This window comes from Paroedura picta, chromosome 9 (genome assembly GCF_049243985.1).
Source record: "Paroedura picta isolate Pp20150507F chromosome 9, Ppicta_v3.0, whole genome shotgun sequence".
Lineage (NCBI taxonomy): Eukaryota > Metazoa > Chordata > Lepidosauria > Squamata > Gekkonidae > Paroedura > Paroedura picta.
In genome coordinates, this window is record NC_135377.1 from 74,926,998 (window position 1) to 74,943,278 (window position 16,281).

General features: G+C 49.3%; 1 protein-coding gene across 3 annotated transcripts in view; it reads left to right on the forward strand.

The window, feature by feature from the left end:
* DNAH5 (dynein axonemal heavy chain 5) overlaps positions 1–16,281 on the forward strand; it is a 323,270-nt gene that overhangs the window by 221,859 nt on the left and 85,130 nt on the right. For all 3 annotated transcript variants that reach the window (XM_077353359.1, XM_077353360.1, XM_077353361.1), the window contains 2 exons: positions 1,669–1,806; positions 6,272–6,407. In XM_077353359.1, the coding sequence (XP_077209474.1) occupies positions 1,669–1,806; positions 6,272–6,407 (274 nt within the window). The remainder of the gene's footprint in view (positions 1–1,668; positions 1,807–6,271; positions 6,408–16,281) is intronic.

Sequence of the window (16,281 nt, forward strand, 5' to 3'; positions counted from 1 at the left end):
CTGACCCGGAAACTTTAGCTGGTGCAAAACGCAGCTGCTAGGGTCCTCACCTTGGAGGGCCCATATCCAGCCTGTGCTGAGGCAGTTGCATTGGCTACCAATAGCTGTCCGGATCCGGTTCAAGGTTCTGGTTCTAACCTTTAAGGCCATACGCGAGTTGGGACCCACATACCTGAGGGACCGCCTGCTGCCCTATGCTCCCCGCAGGGCTTTATGCTCTGCGGGTGAAAATCTATTGATCATTCCTGGCCCTACGGAAGCATGGCTAGCCTCGACCATGGCCAGGGCCTTTTTGGTCCTGGCCCCTACCTGTTGGAATGAGCTCCCGGGTGAGCTGCGGGCCCTACGGGATTTGTCAGCTTTCCTCAGGGCCTGCAAGACAGAGCTCTTCCACCAGGTCTATGGTTGAGGCTGGGGTCAGCGAACTCGGGACATCTCCCCCCCCCCCCGGGAGTTAGGAAGTGTACATTGCACTCCTCCATTATCTCTGATATTAGTATGGGGAGGGATAGGGTATTTTCTCTTTGCCGCCATGTTGGTATTAATATTTTAATGGGGGTTTTAATGGGGTTAAGATCATTGTCACCCGCCTTGAGCCTTCTGGAAGAGGCGGGAAATAAATCGAAATATAATAATAATAAATAATAATTAAGCCTGGGCATCTTTATCTAAACAATATAGGCTGTCAAATTTCTAAATAAGTTGTTGGGTAAAATCTCATTAACCATTTACGTGACATGATTTATGCTGGCCTGCAGTAGAAGAGCTACATTTGAGTCCAGGAGACCTTAGAAACTAGCAAGATTTTTTTGTGGGGGGGCGTATTAGCTTTTGAAAGTCAAAGTTCATTTGACTCAAGTTCTTTGGGTTTGTGTACATATTCCGGATACCCCCTTCCCAATATTAGTATGGTACTTGGGAATCCTGAATTGATATGGCTCTATTATAGACAATGATTCCTGCCTGAGGTATCTGGAGGTCTGGGTAGGAGGTGTTTTTTTGAAAATCGAGGCACTAAATTTGCAACATAGCTGCTGGTACCTCTCCTCAACACCCCCCCACCATGTTTCAACAAGATTGGACCAGGGGTCCAATTCCATAGGTCCCCAAAGAAGGTACCCCCATCCTCCATTGCTTTCAATGAAAGGGGAAAGGCATTTAAAGGGAATGCTGTCCCTTTAAATCCCTTTTACAAACTGTGAGTGAATTCCAAAGGCATTTAAAGAGCTCACTGTCCTTTTAAATGCCTTCTGCGAACAGTGAGTTCAGCCAGAAGGCATGATAAAAGACCACAGTCTCTTAAAATGCCCTTTAAATTAGACTATGCAGCTATTCCAAAAAATCCCCAATATTTTGGATAGCTGAAGTTCAACCCCTATTTATATCTGGCTGCACAAATAGCGGGGAAATTCTGATAAGATGTTTTTGGATATTTTTCTGGCTTGGATATACTAAATGCACACCCCTAACACAAACCTCAAAAATTGTGTAGGTCTTTAAGGCTAGCCTGGATTTGAATCTAACTCTTCTATTAATGTGCAGTCAAACATTTTCAGACTTTGAGGGAGGGTTCTGCAGAGAGGTGAAGAATGTATCTGTTAGAGAGAGATCAGGGGTGGCTCTGCTTAGGTGTGTCTGACTAGTGCTGTGTGAACTGGCAACTTGCAGGCTAACCTGGCTGTCCAGGAGAACCGGCTTGCCACTGCCATGTTGGATCTGCAGAAGGCTCAGGCTGAGTTGGATGCCAAGCAAGCAGAACTGGATATTGTGCAGGCTGAGTACGAGGAAGCCATGAGGGAGAAACAGGTACAGTATCCTGCCTATTCCTACCCCAATGTCTGTTGAGCACGTGATGAGCAAAGCATCTGCATTGTCCTGCCAAGTGGTAAACACACTCTTGTCACATTCAACATTGGACCTAAAATCCAGGGCGTGGCATGATTCTTCCTTCTCCTTAGCAGAGTAATTCAAGCCCCTATGCTGTTAGTATTTGGCTTTGTTGCCCTTTCCCATGGATCTGAGAAGCTACTTTAAACACCTACTCTTCCTTTTGTTAGTTAATGGCAACTTGTTGCTTGTGAAGAATTGAGTCTCTCTTTTCGAAAAACAAAATTGAAATTTAACTGTTTGTGGTGCCTTCCCTGAGTTCTTGATGTATTTTAAATTAGGGTGGTTGTGATGGTATTGCACAAGCTAGGAATGAGGAAGCCACAAACTCCCTTGTGCCCCTAGAAATGTCCGCCCTTCATTCCCAGCCTTTATTTAGTTATTTAGTATTTGATTTATTACCTGCCACTCTTGGCATGCCGGTTCGTGGGGGGCTACATAACAATCCAACGCAATAAAATCCCTAATTAAGATCCCATTTTAAACCCATATCCTTAAAAAAACCCTCAACAATACAATACAGATGGCCGTAAAATAACGAAGCCCTGCCTACCATAGGGAGCCAGGCCAGGCCGGCAAGAGAGTATGTCAACTGGACATGCCAACAATAGAGCCAGCGTGGCAACGTATCTTCCTAGGGGTGCCCTTCAGATCTTCCTCTCGCACTCACCTCAACCGTAAACCTGGCACAAGAGCTCCATTTTGCAGGCCAAAAGGAAAGCCCAAAGGTCTCCCAGCGCCTGCAGCTATTCCTGGAGCTCGTTCCACCATGTAGGGGGCAGGACCAAAAAGGCCCTGGCAGTTGAGTACACACAGAGTGCAAGGCCCTGTGGAGGGCATAGGGCAACAAGCAGTTCCTCAGATACGTGGGTCCCAGACCGCAAAGGGCATTAAAGATCAAGACCTTGATCCTGATCCGGTCTGCAACTACCAACAAATGCAGCTGCTTCAGCACACGGAAGGAGTTCAAGTGAGGCATTTTGCACCAGCTGCAATTTCTGGGTCAGAGACAAGGGCAGACTCGCATAGCGTAAGTTACAGAAATCAGTTCTGGAGGTGACCATCGCATGGATCACCATGGCCAAACATTCAGGAGACAGGGTACTAGTAGCTGTGCCTGGTGAAGGTGGAAAAATGCCTCACCGGCTACATTCATGACCTGTACCTCCATGGTCAGGGCGGCATCCAAGATCACTCCCAGCTTCCTGGCCTGGGGTGTGGTGGTCAGTTGTGTCCTGGCCAGGAAAGGTTAGCTTCTTGGAGGGGTTGAATTTCAGGTGACTGCTCAAGCCATCCAGCCACTGCTTCCAAACATCTGGCGATTGGTTCCCGGGGGGGGGGGTCCATGTTGCTGTCCATGGGGAGATAGAGCTGGGTGTCATCAGCATATTGATGACAACCCAGCCCAAAACTCCAAACCTGCTGGGCCAGAGGGTGCATGAAAGTGTTAAAAAGAGTGGGGGAGAGCATCCCCCCCCCACACACAGAATTCCACAAGGGTGCTCAGAGGAGCACAATAGTTCATTCCCCACTTCCCTCTGTATCCGGTTTTGGAGAAAGGAAAGTAGCCAACTAAGGGCTGTACCCTGTATCCCTGTCCTGGCGGGATAACTTGTGGTCAACCACATTAAAGGTGGCTGACAGATCTAACATTACAAGAATGGCCAATCCGCCCCAATCTACTTGGTTTTGGAGATTATCCATCAGGGCGACCAACACCGTCTCCACCCTGTTGCCAGGATGGAAGTCCGAATGATATAGATGGAGAACCAGAGTTTCCTCCAAGAATGCTAGTAGCTGGTTGTCAGTAGCCCTTTCTTGCCCAGAAATACAAGATGTGAAACGGTATGCAGTAGCTGGCCAGTTCCCGCCATTCCTGTGATGATTTTTTAAGGAGAAGGTAAACCACTGCCCCCTTTCGCAGCTCAGGGAACTCTCCAGAAGACAGGGAGAGATTAACAATATCCCTATCCCTTTGAGGCATCAAGATGGGCAGGGATCCAGGGGACAAGTGGTAGCCCTCACCTTCCCCAGCAGCCTGTCCACTTCAAATAATGAGAGCCACCTGAAGCCTTCAAATGTCACCTCCAAAGGCAGCCGACAGGATTTCCAGTTCATTTACTGAATCAACTGTGGCCAGAAGCTCGCTAATGCCTCACAGCTAAGATCCAATTCACTAATATTTTGGCGCCCCTCCTGGAGGGTGGTAAGAGATTGAACTACCCTAAACCCTTGGGCCGGGCAAGAGCATGTGGATGTAGTTTCCATGGCCAAGAAATCCCGCTTTGCCGCTTTCACTACCATCTCACATGCCTTCATAAGTGTGCGAGAAGATGGGACTAATGCTGAGTCTCCTCAGGACAGCTACGATGAGGATTACTAGGAAGATCTAAGATGCCATTTCATGCTGCCCTTCTGCCAAGAAGTTGCAAGCCCATTTCATGGCTGCCCCTTCTCATTTTATCTTCCCAGATCTTGATCTAAGCATACTGGCTGTCTTACACAATGCACAATGCAGGTTGCCCTGGTGCATATGGCCAAAGTGGATTAGTCAGTAGAATGTTAAAGTGGGATTTGGTAAACCCAGATTTGAATCCCATTTCTGCCCTGGAATCATGCTGGGTAACCTCAGGCTAGTCAATCATATGCAATCTCTCAAGGTCAGGATTTCCCAACCAGGGCTTCTTGCGGGCCCTGGAAGGGTTTCCTGAATGGATGGGAGTTAATTAATATTTAATATATTTTTTAAATGTGTTAAATATTTATTGGGTGAAATGATCATAGAAGAATCATAGAATCCTAGAGTTGGAAGGTCCCATAGAGGCCATCTAGTCCAACCCCCTGCTCATACGAGGGGGCAAAGGCTGTTTTAATAGCAGCCAACGCGGCAGGAGGCGGGGCCAGAGGGCAGCAGGACCAGGAGCAGCAGGTGCTTTTCTTGCCAGCGCTGTCCTTGGGCTCCCATGACGAGGGGAGGGGAGGGGAGAGGCCAGCCAGCTCCAAGAGGGCCATAAAACTGGTCCAGGAGGCAGAAGCCACCCTGGGCCGGGCTGCGGTGGTGGTGGGAGAGTGGGGAGGAGTGGGGAAACACTTAGGAGGCGAGCAGAGGGAGGACTAGGTGGCTTCCAGTTCCTAAGCCATTTCTACAGCAGCCTAGGAGCAGGCAGGCTCCCCTCTGCCAGCAGTCGCCGTGGGAGCACAAGGAGGAGTGGGGCAATGGGTAGGAGGGGAACACCGCAGAAGAGGCAGGGCAGGAGATGGCGAGAGAGTCCCCCCGTTCCACCAGCCCTGACACCAGGAGACAGGTAGGCAGAGGGAGGCCAGCAATGCACTGTGGGAACGGGAGGCTGGGAAGTCTGATGGTGGGTGGCTACGACTGAGACGTAGCCCTCCCCTGCATCATACACTACCGGGTGTTGCAGGGATGGGGGGGGGGCAGGGCTTCCCAGGAAGTCTGTGGGTGGCTAGCACCACTGCACTGTCAGGAGGGTAGGCAGATAGGCAGTCATCAGGCCATGGCAGTGGCAAGAAGGACTCATGGCCGGAAGAGCAGCTGATTGGTCCTCAGTGGGGTAGGTCTCCCTCCCAGCAAAGGCCAATCAAAGGCACTGCGGCAGCGTTTGACAACATACCAGCTTCTCTGAGTGGCCCATGGGGGGGAGGGCCCTCCTCCCCAAGGGCCAATTAGAGGCTCCATGGCAGTTACTGGTGCCATGCTGGCTTCTGAGTGGCCCATGGGGGGAAGGTCAGTCAGCGGGCCAGCACATCATGAGAAGTACCCTCCACATTTTATTGTATTAGATAGGATACGTTAGGATAGGATATGGTCACGTCACATTCCCCAGATGGCCAATGATGGGCCTGGAGAGGGTGGGAAGGGGAGGGGCCCTTAGTGGGCATGTCCACATCTAAGTTTCCCAGGCACATTCTGGCCAATCACGCCACTTCTGGTGATTCTTGAAGCCTGAAGAAAGTTCTAGGAGGTTCTCAATCGTAAAAGAGCTGAGAAGGGTTCCTCATGGTAGTTGTGAGAGTGAAATAAAAGGAGAGAACAAGGCCAGGAGCTTTGGGCTCCCATTGAGAAGAAAGATGGGATATAAGGAGAATAAAATTTGTGTTCGTGAAATGAGTACATGGGCTAGAGTGTGCATGGTGAGCGGTCTACACAATTAGCATTGTGACACACAACTTCTATTTGCCTTTGACTAGAACTTTGATTACGGAGAAATCCATGCTCCAGAGAGCATATTCAGATGCATTTGTGATGTTTGAAAGGTTACTCAGAAGAGAAGTGGGGGAGCATCATGTGATGTTAAAATATGATGAGCAAAGTATGGATCAAGCTGTGTTTTCCACCCCTGTTCCTCCATTTGGATTTTGGCAGATGCTGCTTGAGGATGCAGAACGCTGCAGGCGTAAAATGCAAACAGCCTCCAGCCTGATCAGTGGACTGGCTGGAGAGAAGGAGAGGTGGACTGAGCAGAGCAAAGAGTTTGCTGTGCAAACCAAAAGACTTGTGGGTAAGGCAATAAGACCAACATTTTGGCAAATACAAACTTCAGGAATGTCCATCATGTTTTCTGGCTAGTTTAGAAGAAGATGCCGGAACACTTCCAGCCGAGCATCCTGAATACCTTGAAGTTAACAACATAGTTGTCGGAAGCCTTCCTCAGTGCAATGACAAAAACGATTGTTTCAGCTTGTGAACTCTCACGCTAGCGAAAAACAGTCCATAGTTTGGTAGACCCACTCTTGTGGAGGCCGTCTGTCCTGGTGCCTTTTGCATTGAAGGATGTCACCACTGCGGTAAGCAGCACCCCATCACAGTAGCAAGGGGCAAGTTTCATTTCTGAAGCTGCATGAGAGGGGAGCAAGATTCAGACTGAAGGAATGTGGTGTGTCTTTTAAGGAATTCCGGGCCCAAAGATCTCTGCTGGGCACCTTCTGGTTTGATCCACAGGACGGTGAGGAGGGTGCATTTGTGGGGGCCTGAGATGAGTTCTACAAAACCTTCAAAGGGATCATAGAATCATAGAATCATAGAGTTGGAAGGGGCCATACAGGCAGGAGCAGCCCTAAGCATCCTAAAGCATCCAAGAAAAGTGTGTATCCAACCTTTGCTTGAAGACTGTCACCCCGACACTATCCTTTGGCTACAGAAAAAACAGATGTAAAATAGGCACTAAGCCTTTCTGCTTTCTCTGCATCTTTCGTTAGAGTTTGTCCATCCGCACCCAACAGTGGGCCTATTACCTCCTTGACTTTACGTTTGGTCCTCACATAACTGAAAAATCTTTTCTTGTTACAATGGGCTTCTCTGGCCAATCTTAGCTCACTCTGAGCTTTGGCCTTTCTGATGATTGATCTACAGTGCCTAGTAACCTGTAGGTACTCTTCTTTAGAGCTCTGTCCTTCCCTCCATTTCCTGAACATTTCCCTTTTCTTTCTTAGTTCCTCTTGGAGTTCTCTATTCATCCAAATAGGATCACCTGCCTTCTGCTTTCCTGGCCTTGGAAACAATCCCACTCATGGAGCTCAGGAGGGGGTGGTTAGCAGACTCTGGATGGACATTTTGTGTGAAGCGGCCCAAGCTAACACTGCAAATCTTAAGGTGTTTTTCACGTGATGCAGCTAAAGGTGCCCAGGGCCTAGGAGGGGGGACAGTAAGGTGACCAAACATACCGTAGCCAAATGGCTTATTCCCATTACAAAGCACTCTACTCTGTTTTCCTGCCTGCATGGTTCGATGCTCACATACACCATGCGAGAAGCTCAAAGGAGATTGAAGCCTCCCTTAGGATAAAGCCCGTTAAGTCATATCATCTGCATCTGCTTCTTTTGGGGACTGTGGATTATTTTGTTCACTGTTAACATTTTATTTTTCTCCAGGCGTGGGGTCGTGCCTCCTCCTTGCTCTGTTGGCAGGGCATAAGCAGATTTCTTGCCAAGGCTTCCCATATAGAATCATAGAATCTGTATTAGAATCATAGAATCATAGAGTTGGAAGGGGCCATCCAGGCCATCTAGTCCAACCCCCTGCTCAACGCAGGATCAACCCTAAGCATCCTAAAGCATCCAAGAAAAGTGTGCATCCAACCTTTGCTTGAAGACTGCCAGTGAGGGGGAGCTCACCACCTCCTTAGGCAGCTTATTCCACTGCTGAACTACTCTGACTGTGAAATTTTTTTTCCTGATATCTAGCCTATATCGCTGTACTTGTAGTTTAAACCCATTACTGCGTGTCCTCTCCTCTGCAGCCAACGCAAACAACATCCTGCCCTCCTCCAAGTGACAACCTTTCAAATACTTAAAGAGGGCTATCATGTCCCCTCTCAACCTCCTTTTCTCCAGGCTGAACATTCCCAAGTCCCTCAACCTATCTTCATAGGGCTTGGTCCCTTGGCCCCAGATCATCTTCGTCGCTCTCCTCTGTACCCTTTCAATTTTATCTACGTCCTTCTTGAAGTGAGGCCTCCAGAGCTGCACACAGTACTCCAGGTGTGGTCTGACCAGTGCCGTATACAATGGGACTATGACATCTTGTGATTTTGATGTGATGCCCCTGTTGATACAGCCCAAAATGGCATTCGCCTTTTTTACTGCTGCATCACACTGTCTGCTCATGTTTAGTTTACAATCCACAAGTACCCCAAGGTCTCGTTAACACACAGTGTTACCTAGAAGCGTATCCCCCATCCAGTAGGCATGCTTTTCATTTTTCTGACACAGATGCAGAACTTTACACTTATCTTTATTAAATTGCATTGTGTTCTCATTTGCCCATTTTTCCATTGTGTTCAGATCTCGTTGAACTCTGTCTCTATCTTCTGGAGTATTTGCCAGTCCTCTCAGTTTGGTGTCATCTGCAAACTTGATGAGTAGTCCCTCTACCCCCTCATCTAGATAATTAATAAATATGTTAAAAAGTACTGGACCGAGCACCGAGCCCTGAGGTACCCCGCTACTCACCTCCCTCCAGGACTCACCTCTGACAGGACTTGTTGGAGACAAATCCATGCTGACTTCCTTGGATCACCAAATTGTCCTCCAGAGGTTTGCAGATCGCTCCCTTTAATATCTGCTCCATTATCTTACCCACAACAGAGGTCAGACTTACTGGTCTATAGTTTCCCGGGTCGTCCTTCCTCCCTTTTTTGAAGATCGGAATAATGTTTGCTCTCTTCCAGTCCTTCGGGACATCTCCAGTCCTTAAAGAGGTTCCAAAGATGATGGACAAGGGCTGTGCATGTTCTCTGGAAAGTTCTTTGAGCACTCTCGGGTGCATTTCATCTGGCCCAGGGGATTTTAACTCATCCAGTGCAGCTAAATGCCTCTCAACAACCTCTCTGTCCATGTCAACCTGCCACCCAGACACTATCTCTTGGCTACTGCCGTCTCTAGATGTGCCTAAACACTTTGACCTGTGGGGGAAAACAGATGTAAAATAGGCGCTGAGCCTTCCTGCTTTCTCTGCATCCTCCGTTAGAGTTTGTCCAACCGCACCCAACAGTGGACCTATTGCCTCCTTTACTTTACGTTTGCTCCTCACATAAGTGAAAAATCTGTTCTTGTTACAGTGGGCTGCCCTGGCCAATCTTAGCTCACTCTCAGCTTTGGCCTTTCTGAGGATTGATCTACAGTGCCTAGTAACCTGTAGATACTCTTCTTTAGAGCTCTGTCCTTCCCTCTATTCCCTGAACATCTCCCTTTTTTTTTAGTTCCTCTTGAAGTTCTCTGTTCATCCAAATAGGCTTCTTAGAGCTCCTGCAGTGTTTTTGTCTTTCTGGGATAGTCATTGATTGAGCATGCAATAGCTCTTGTTTGAGTAGCGCTCCCTTCACATGCTCCCTTCCCTTCCAGCATTCTCGTCCATGGTATGACACTCATCATGTCTCTGAGTTTATTAAAGTTTGCCCTACGAAAATCCAACATCCATGTCTGGCTACAAACTTCCTTGCCTCCCCATCTCAAAAGGAATTCTATGAGGATATGGTCACTTCCCCCTAGGGTCCCCACCTCCTTCACCTCATCTACCAACTCTTGCCTGTTGGTCAGTATTAAGTCCAGTATGGCTGAACCTCTTTATTATTATTATAATTATAATTATAATTATTATTATTATTATTATTATTATTATTATTATTGGATTTATTACCCGCCACTCCCTTGTGGCTCGTGGCGGGTTACAACAGTATAAAACCCCATAAAATACATTAAAATCCCATTGACACATCTGCAGTTAATAGCTACCTGGCAAGAGCGGCTAATCGACTACCCATTCCCCCACTAGCGGGTGGAGAGGGGATACTGATGGTACCCGTCTCTTTAATCCCAATCCTCAGGTCCCGGGGGGGCATAGATGTTAAGCCTGGTCTCAACCGTAAACCTGGCGGAAGAGCTCCGTCTTGCAAGCCCTGCGGAACGATGGAAGGTCCCGCAGGGCCTGCAGCTGTCCCGGGAGCTCATTCCACCAGACGGGGGCCAGGACCGAAAAGGCCCTGGCCCTGGTCGAGGCCAGGCGTGCTTCCCTAGGGCCGGGAACGACCAACAGATTTTCACCCGCAGAACGTAAAGCTCTGTGGGGGGCATAGGGCGATAAGCGGTCCCTCAGGTATGTGGGTCCCAACTCGCGTAAAGCCTTGAACGTTAAAACCAAAACCTTGAACCGGATTCGGGCAGCAATCGGCAACCAGTGCAGCTGCCTCAGCACTGGCTGGATATGGGCCCTCCAAGGTGTACCAGTTAGGACCCTAGCAGCTGCGTTCTGCACTAGCTGAAGTATCCGGATCAAGGGCAAGGGAAGGCCCGCATAGAGCGAGTTACAGAAATCTATTCTGGAGGTGACCGTTGCATGGATCACCGTGGCCAGGTGTTCGGGGGACAGGTAGGGCGCTAGTAGTCAGGCTTGGCAAAGTTGGAAAAATGCCTGGCCCGCTACTCTTTTGATCTGTGCCTCCAAAGTCAGGGAGGCATCGATGATCACACCCAAGTTCCTGGCCTGGGACGCGATGGTAAGATGCGCCCCTCCCAGGGTGGGCAAGCGGGCTTCCTGTTCCCGCTCCCTACGTCCCAGCCACAGGACCTCCGTCTTGGAGGGGTTGAGTTTCAGGCGACTCTGCTTGAACCATTCTGTCACCGCTTCCAAACATCTGGCAAATGGTTCCGGGGGAGAGTCCGGGCGACCGTCCATGAGGAGATAGAGCTGGGTGTCATCAGCGTACTGGTGGCAACCCAGTCCAAAAACGTTAAATAATGTGGGGGAGAGGACCGCGCCCTGTGGGACTCCACATGGAAGTCTGTAGGAGCGCGAGAGCTCATCCCCCACTGCTACCCTCTGGGTCTGGTCCTGGAGAAAGGAGCGTATCCAGCATAAAGCTGTGCCCCATATCCCCGTTTCGGCGAGGCGGTGGACCAGCAATTCGTGGTCCACGGTGTCAAAAGCGGCCGACAGGTCCAGAAGAACCAGCACTGCCGACCCGCCCCTATCCAGCTTGTGGATTCATCTACCATTTGATAAATGAAATTGTCAGCCAGGCAGGTCAGAAACTTGCATGACTGAGGATGTTTAGCAGAGTTTGTTTCCCAGCACACATCTGGGAAATTGAAGTCACCCATGATGACAAGGTCCTGCCGCTTGGATATTTTCTCAAGCTGCTCACAAAGTGCAGCATCCACATCCTCTCGTTGGTCAGGCGGTCGGTAGCAGACACCAACCACCACCCTGTTTTTCCCTCGCTTATTTTCACCCAGATGTGTTCCACTATAGATATACTCTCCTTCACTAGAATTTCCTGACAGGTAAGCCCTTTCCTGACATACAGTGCCACTCCTCCACCTCTTCGATCTATTCTGTCTTTTCTGAACAGTTCATATCCATCCACTATTACATTCCAGTCATGAGAATCATTCCACCAAGTTTCTGTGATGCCTACTAGATCATACCTTTCCATCAGCATGAGAAGTTCCAGCTCTTCCATCTTATTGCCCATGCTTCGGGCCTTAGTATAAAGGCACCTGAATCCTTTGACTTTTGGTTCCCTATGAGCTGGCCTTGCCGGTTGGGCTGCCCCCAATCGGTCTCCTTCCTTACACTCCCTATGTTGAATGTCTCCTTCCCCTTATGGCTTCAGTTTAAAGCTCTCATGATGAATCTCCCCAGGTTCCTGCGAAACACAGGTCCAATCTGCACAACTTTAATGTAGCAGAAGGCTTGCAAATTGTAAACGCTACTAATTTGCAGTTCCGCACGATGTCGCTCACAATCTGCCACACTCCTGAAACGGTCCCACAGAATGTGATTCGTTGTAGAGCTTAAAGGGAAATCCAGAAAAGTGGATTCACCCTCCGAAAAGCGCTACACTCTTGCGAACAATCTGCAACAGTTTCGAAAACTTTCTGTGCGTTCCCATTGTTGCGGTTCCAGCCAAGTCCCTCCCCCTGGCTCTCTCCTCCGAACTTCCAGCAAAGCGATTGCCATTTTTTTTTTCTCGGAGCGAGCAGAAAGCAACAAACCGGCGAGGCTTCATTCACCCAGTGAGGCTTCTCCGGCTACAGTCCCTCCACAGAACTGCTTTAAAGCTCCCCTAAGTCCCCAAGCACAACACAGCCCCGTTTGCAAGTTCCCTTTGCCCATGCACGGGGGGTGGATTTTTCTTTTCACTCGGGGGAGCATGGTAACGATGACTCGGCAGCTCAAATGCCAGCTAGATGGGTCTCTACGTTAGGAGGAATCAAGGCATATTCGTTGCAACGTGTGCTTTTCTTTTTTTTTTAAACCCAGTTCTTAAAGGGAAAGGGGCTTTTTGGGAGCATGATAACAGCCACCCATTGGATGTTCGTTTGATTGACGGCCAGAGGCGGGACAAGGCACAGAAAAAATCGCTTCTTGTATAGCGAGTTTTGCGAGACCGGAAACCTGTGGGAAACGATTGAAACGCTTCTGGATTCCACTACAAAGGCATATATGCATAACGCCGAGATTGCACTATTAAAAATAGCGTTTCCGCTTTCAGGAACCAATTGGCAACATTGGTCCTTGTGCGGAATGGGCCACATTCTTCACCAACTTCGATAAGTGCAGTCCATCTGGTGCTAGTAGGCCTTCCTCAAGAAAGCCTATCCCATGGTCCCAGAAACCGAATCTCTCCTGCCGGCACCAACTACGCAGCCAGTGATTCACCTCCATTATCTTCCTCTCCCAACACATTCCTCTTCCCTTGACAGGCAAGACTAAAGACAATACCACTTGTGCCCCCTTTTGCTTGAGCTTCCTCCCCAGATCTTGATAGTCTTTTTTAATAGGAGCGATGGTATTCAGGGACATGTCATTCGTTCCCACGTGGACCATCACAAATGGGTAGCGATCCGTAGATATCCGTAGATATGCTCTCCTGCCTCTCCCCATCTATGCCCTGTCCACTCTGAGCTTCCACAGCTCTCCCACCTCACTTATTACAGACGCAGGCAAAGCACTTAAAAAAAAAACACATTTTGCTCACACATGATGGTGATGGAGAGAAGGTATACAAAACTGGCCCAGATGGACAGTTTCCTGGGGCAGCCACCACAGTGTAGCCACCACGAGTGGGCAGCTTCACAGCTCCCATGCAACAGGGGTGCCTCTTCTTGACCTGCTGCTCTTCTCCTCTTCCCTGCTGAAGCAGTGGCACACACCCTTCACCACTCTGAAGCCACAGAAGCACCATCAGCTCATCTGCACCAGCACTCTGCACCTTGGCAACCATGCAAGGCCAGGAGGCAGCAGAGCACTGTTTAGAAATCTCCAAAGATGGAGAACCCCCCACCTCCCGAGGAAGCCTGTTCCACTGAGAAACCACTCTGACTGTCAGGAACTTCTTCCGGAGGTTTAGATGGAATTCCTTTTGAATTAATTTCATCCCATTCATTCTGGTCTGTCCCTCTGGGGAAAGAGAGAACAATTCTGCTCCATCCTCCATATGGCAGCCTTTTAAATACTTGAAGGTGGTTATCAGATCCCCTCTCAGTCGTCTCCTCTCCAGGCTAAACAGATCAGGCTCCCCCAGCCTTTCCTCATACGTCTTGGTCTCCAAACCCCTCACCATCTTTGTTGCCCTCCTCTGGACACATTATAGTTTGTCTATATCCCTCTTCAACTGGGGTGCCCAAAACTGAACACAGTATTTTTTCCCCAAAAAAATAATCAGGAAAGGGAAATATTCTGAGAGAGTAATCCTCTAGTGGAAAAAACTCTGAATTCCCTAATGGTCTTTTTGGTCTGCTAGGCCCTTCCTCTGGGTCCTCCAGAGGGTTTGGCTTCAAATCAAGGTCAGCTAGTGTCTTATCTAACAGGCAAGAATAATCTTCCAACTTGAAAAAACGTTTTGAAGGTTCTGGGAGTTCAAAATCAACCTCCAATTCTTCAACAGTAAGAAAGGCTGTGTCCTGTCTAGGACTAGCATTAGCATCTGAATCAGAGGAGTGCTGTGAGACCATGTCTTGGGGCTAGCTCCTCTTCCTTGCTGCCTTAGTGGGCCATGAGCGCCTGGGGAGAGATCTTCCAAGTCATGACCCCTGGAATGAGGGGGAGAGGGAGAAGAATCTGAATGTCCCTTACTCCTATTTCCCAGAGCCCTCCATATGGGACAGAGTGGACTGGAAATGGATTGGTTAATGGCCTCTAGCAAGGCATTTGGTAAAAAAGTTTTGCCCATTGGGCCTTACTGTGTCCTGCGCCGCTGCACCACAGCCAGTAGGGGTCGTTCTGGCTGCCTGGGAAGCTTGCTGAGGTGGTTCTTTTTCAGCAGGAAAATGGCCACCGCCATTTCCAGCCACGTTGGACTACTAGTTCCTCCTGCTTGTTTCCCACATTCTGTGCTTATGTTAGATGGGGAAAAGTTGAACAGAAAGAAAAAACAAATGGAGTTTGTTGGATACACACAAAGCAAAGGTTGGATACACACTTTTCTTGGATGCTTTAGGATGCTTAGGGCTGATCCTGCGTTGAGCAGGGGGTTGGACTAGATGGCCTCTATGGCCCCTTCCCACTCTAGGATTCTATGATTCTATGAGTTGGTCCTCTTCTTTTAAACCTCTCCTCTCCCCAAAAGGGGAGAAGGCATTCCACAGATGCAGCCTTTCCTTGTAAAAGCCTGGCTACTTTAGTGTGGTGGGGGACCATGGGCCTGAAATAGTTCTCTTACGACTCTCTCAGCCCCACTTGCCTCACAAGGTGCCTGTTATGGGGAGAGCCACCATGATGTAGCGGTTAAAAACAGTGGACTGTAATCTGGATAACTGGGTTTGATTTCCTGCCCTTCCACGTGAAGCCTACCAGGTGACTTTAAGCAAATCACAGTTCGAATCATAGACTGAGAGTTGGAAGGGACCATACAGCCCAAGACTTCTTTACCACGACATCACAAAGTCTGCTCATATTTAGCTTACAGTCCACAAGTTCTCACACACTGCTACCCCTCACAACATAAAAAGCCTTACTGAAATCTGGGAAAACAACATCCACTGAGTTTCCATGATCTAATAAGCCCATCATTCAGTCAAAAACTGACCAGCTCTTGGCATTCTTGGAGGAAACTTTGGTACTCGATAGATATCAGTCGAGCTTCTGTCCTGGCCATGGGGTGGAGACGGTGTTGGTCGCCCTTTTGGATGATCTCCGTCGGCAGCTAGACAGAGGTGGGTCGGCCGTGCTGGTGCTTTGGACCTATCAGTGGCCTTTGACATCGTGGACATTCTGATCCAACGCCTTGCCGGCATGGGGATACAGAGCACAGCCTTGAGCTGGATACGCTCCTTTCTCCAGAACCGGACCCAGAGGGTTGCGGTGGGGGAAGAATTCTCGCATCCCTATAGACTCCCTTGTGGGGTACCGCAGGGCGCAGTCCTCTCCCCCATGTTATTCAACATCTTTATGCGCCCTCTGGCCCAACTGGTACAGAGCTTTGGGCTGGGTTGCCACCAGTACGCTTATGACACCCAGCTCTATCTCCTCATGGACGGCCGCCCGGACTCCCCCCCCTCCGGAACCATTCGCCAGATGTTTGGAAGCAGTGACTGAATGGTTCGAGCAGAGTCGCCTGAAACTCAACCCCTGTAAGACAGAGGTCCTGTGGCTGGGAGGCAGAGGGCAGGACCAGGCAGCGCGCTTAACCACCCTGGCAGGGGTGCAACTTACCATCGCGCCCCTGGCCAGGAATCTGAGGGTGACCATCGATACCTCCCTGACTACGGAGGCACAGGTCAAGAGAGTAGCGGGTCAGGTGTTTTTCTATCTTCGCCAGGCCCGACTACTAGCACCCTACCTGTCCCCTGGCCACTTGGCTACAGTGATCCATGCGACAGTCACCTCCAGAATAGATTTCTGTAACTCGCTCTACGCGGGGCTATCCTTGTCCT